The sequence below is a fragment of the Alosa alosa genome, chromosome 3, assembly GCF_017589495.1.
Source record: "Alosa alosa isolate M-15738 ecotype Scorff River chromosome 3, AALO_Geno_1.1, whole genome shotgun sequence".
Lineage (NCBI taxonomy): Eukaryota > Metazoa > Chordata > Actinopteri > Clupeiformes > Clupeidae > Alosa > Alosa alosa.
In genome coordinates this window covers 35771893-35774392 of record NC_063191.1, presented here as the reverse complement: position 1 = coordinate 35774392, position 2500 = coordinate 35771893, and the positions used below count along the sequence as shown (strand labels likewise).

At 47.5% G+C, this 2500-nt stretch overlaps 1 protein-coding gene across 1 annotated transcript in view; it reads left to right on the top strand.

Moving 5' to 3' along the window:
* The window catches only part of LOC125292435 (zinc finger protein GLI2-like), a 111583-nt gene that overhangs the window by 100490 nt on the left and 8593 nt on the right, over nt 1–2500 (top strand). The window contains 1 exon segment of the mRNA XM_048239713.1: nt 2017–2181. Coding sequence (XP_048095670.1) covers nt 2017–2181 — 165 coding nt within the window.

The following is a 2500-nucleotide window of genomic DNA, read 5'->3' as shown; positions in this document are numbered from 1 at the left end:
AGGTCTACAAACAGTGTAGCACAGTGGTGCTTGTTATCTAGTGCAGATGCTATGTCATTGGTAACCAGGGTCACTGCAGAAATTGTGCTTTTGTGTTTGTGAACTATGTTTTGCTCTGAAACCAGACTGGTGAGGGTTTAATAGAGAAAAGTATGAAATAAATTATTTTAATTGGTTGTTAGCTAAGGACTCCAGGGTCTTTGCTAAGCAGGATAATTTGGAGATTGGACGGTAGTTCACACACACACACACACACACACACACACACACTTATAGAGGCACACATGGTTAGGACAACACATACACCAACAACCATACACACACACACACACACACACACACACACACACACACACACACACACACACACACACACTTATAGAGGCACACATACATGAAGCATGGACCATATGTTATTTTCACAAACCGTTAAATCACTTAAGTTACCGTAAATCTCTCATTTCAACCCACAAGGTTTCCTTTTCTCAAACCAACCAAGAAAATAAAGTACAAGTTCTGCAGAGGTCACTTCACAGTAATTCTGCAGAGGTCACTTCACAGTAATTCTGCTTGGAGTTGTCCTGTTTCTGAGCTCATTTTAGAGAGCGGAGGGAAGAGGAAGAGAGAGAGAGAGATGAAGAGAGGGGGAGAGAGAAGGGGAGAGAGAGAGAGGGAGGGAGGGGGGCTGAAGAAAGAAGGGGAGAGAGAGAGAGAGAGAGAGGGGGAGGGGGGCTGAAGAGAGGGGGAGAGAGAGAGAGAGAGATGAAGAGAGGGGGGCTGAAGAGAGAAGGGGAGAGAGAGAGAGATGAAGAGAGGGGGAGAGAAGGGGAGAGAGAGAGAGAGAGGGAGGGAGGGGGAGCTGAAGAGAGGGGGGCTGAAGAGAGAAGGGGAGAGAGAGAGAGAGAGATGAAGAGAGGGGGGGTGAAGAGAGAAGGAGAGAGAGAGAGAGAGAGGGAGGGAGAGGGGGGCTGAAGAGAGAAGGGGAGAGAGAGGGAGGGAGGGGGAGCTGAAGAGAGGGGGAAGAGAGAGAGAGAGATGAAGAGAGGGGGAGAGAGAAGGGGAGAGAGAGAGAGAGGGAGGGAGGGGGAGCTGAAGAGAGGGGGAAGAGAGAGAGATGTTTGAGAGTCCATTAAAAATATAACTTGGTAGATGAGAGTCGGAGGCTCTGACTGACAGGCGTGAGTGTGTAATTAAAAAGCACAGGGAAGCACCAGGGCCATGGGTCCTTATTAAAACCTATGGCTTGTGTACCCCCCCCCCACACACACACACACACACACATACACACACACGCTCCCACAGCCCCATCAGACTAGTTCCCCTGTCTGTCCAACACACAGATCCTCTTCTTGCTGCTCTCCTCCTTCAAGTTTGTTTTTTTTAGGGGGGTGCTCAGGGGGGGCTTTAATATCCACTTTTTGAGCTAATCTAATTTGATCCCCTCGCACACCCAAGGCCCAATTATATCTGTGTGGAGCTCCCGCTCTGAAGGAATGGCAAATTACAACACATAATTCTTCACGGACGGAAGTGGCGGAGTGCTGGGAGGATCGATCAGCGGAGCGAGAGAATAGAACATCCGCCTCACTCACGCGCCGACGCCCTCTCTGAACCAACACAGCACTGTGGTGGAGCTGAAGCACTCACGCGTAAAACAGCACACTTCAGGTTCAGAGAGGGAAAAAGCACAAGCAGTGGTAACAGATATGTTGCAAGTACAGTATATGACAATAAAGGGATATATTCTCAAAATAGATGGGTAATTATGCCTTCACATAAGAAGATCTCAGCAAATCCTAAAAGCTCATAGAAATACTAAATACAAACATACCAAGAGACCTTTTTTTTGCTAATTATTTTGCAGTAATCCATTGATGTTATATGTTCTTTTCAGAAAGAACATACTACTAAATATGTCCCTCTTGTGTTCTTTATGCTAAGTACATGTCATCCAACAATTGCACATCATTATTAGTCATTTGTTTTTGATTCATGTTGTTTTCTGCCTCTGTTTAGTTTGAGGGCTGTGCAAAGGCCTACTCCCGTCTGGAGAATCTGAAGACCCACCTGCGCTCCCACACCGGTGAGAAGCCCTACGTGTGTGAGCACGAGGGCTGCAACAAGGCCTTCTCCAACGCCTCGGACCGCGCCAAGCACCAGAACCGCACGCATTCCAACGAGGTACCCCTCCCCTCACCACACTGAGACTGTGCCCCTGGCCTCCCTATACTGGGGGGCGTTTCCCAAAAACATAGTTGCTAACTAAGTTAGCATTGCAACCAACTAAGCTGCTAACAGGTAAGCAACTATGGTTTTGGGAAACACATCCCAGGACACTCCACGGCCAACATTGTCATCCAGAGATGTAAAAGTCTGGCTTCAGAAAGTAAAAGTCCTGCCATGTATTGGTTCTACTTGTGTGCTTAGCACATGTAATTCCACTAACTACCTGATCTACCTGGCATAAGAGTTGTGCTAATTAGAATCAGCTGATTAAGTG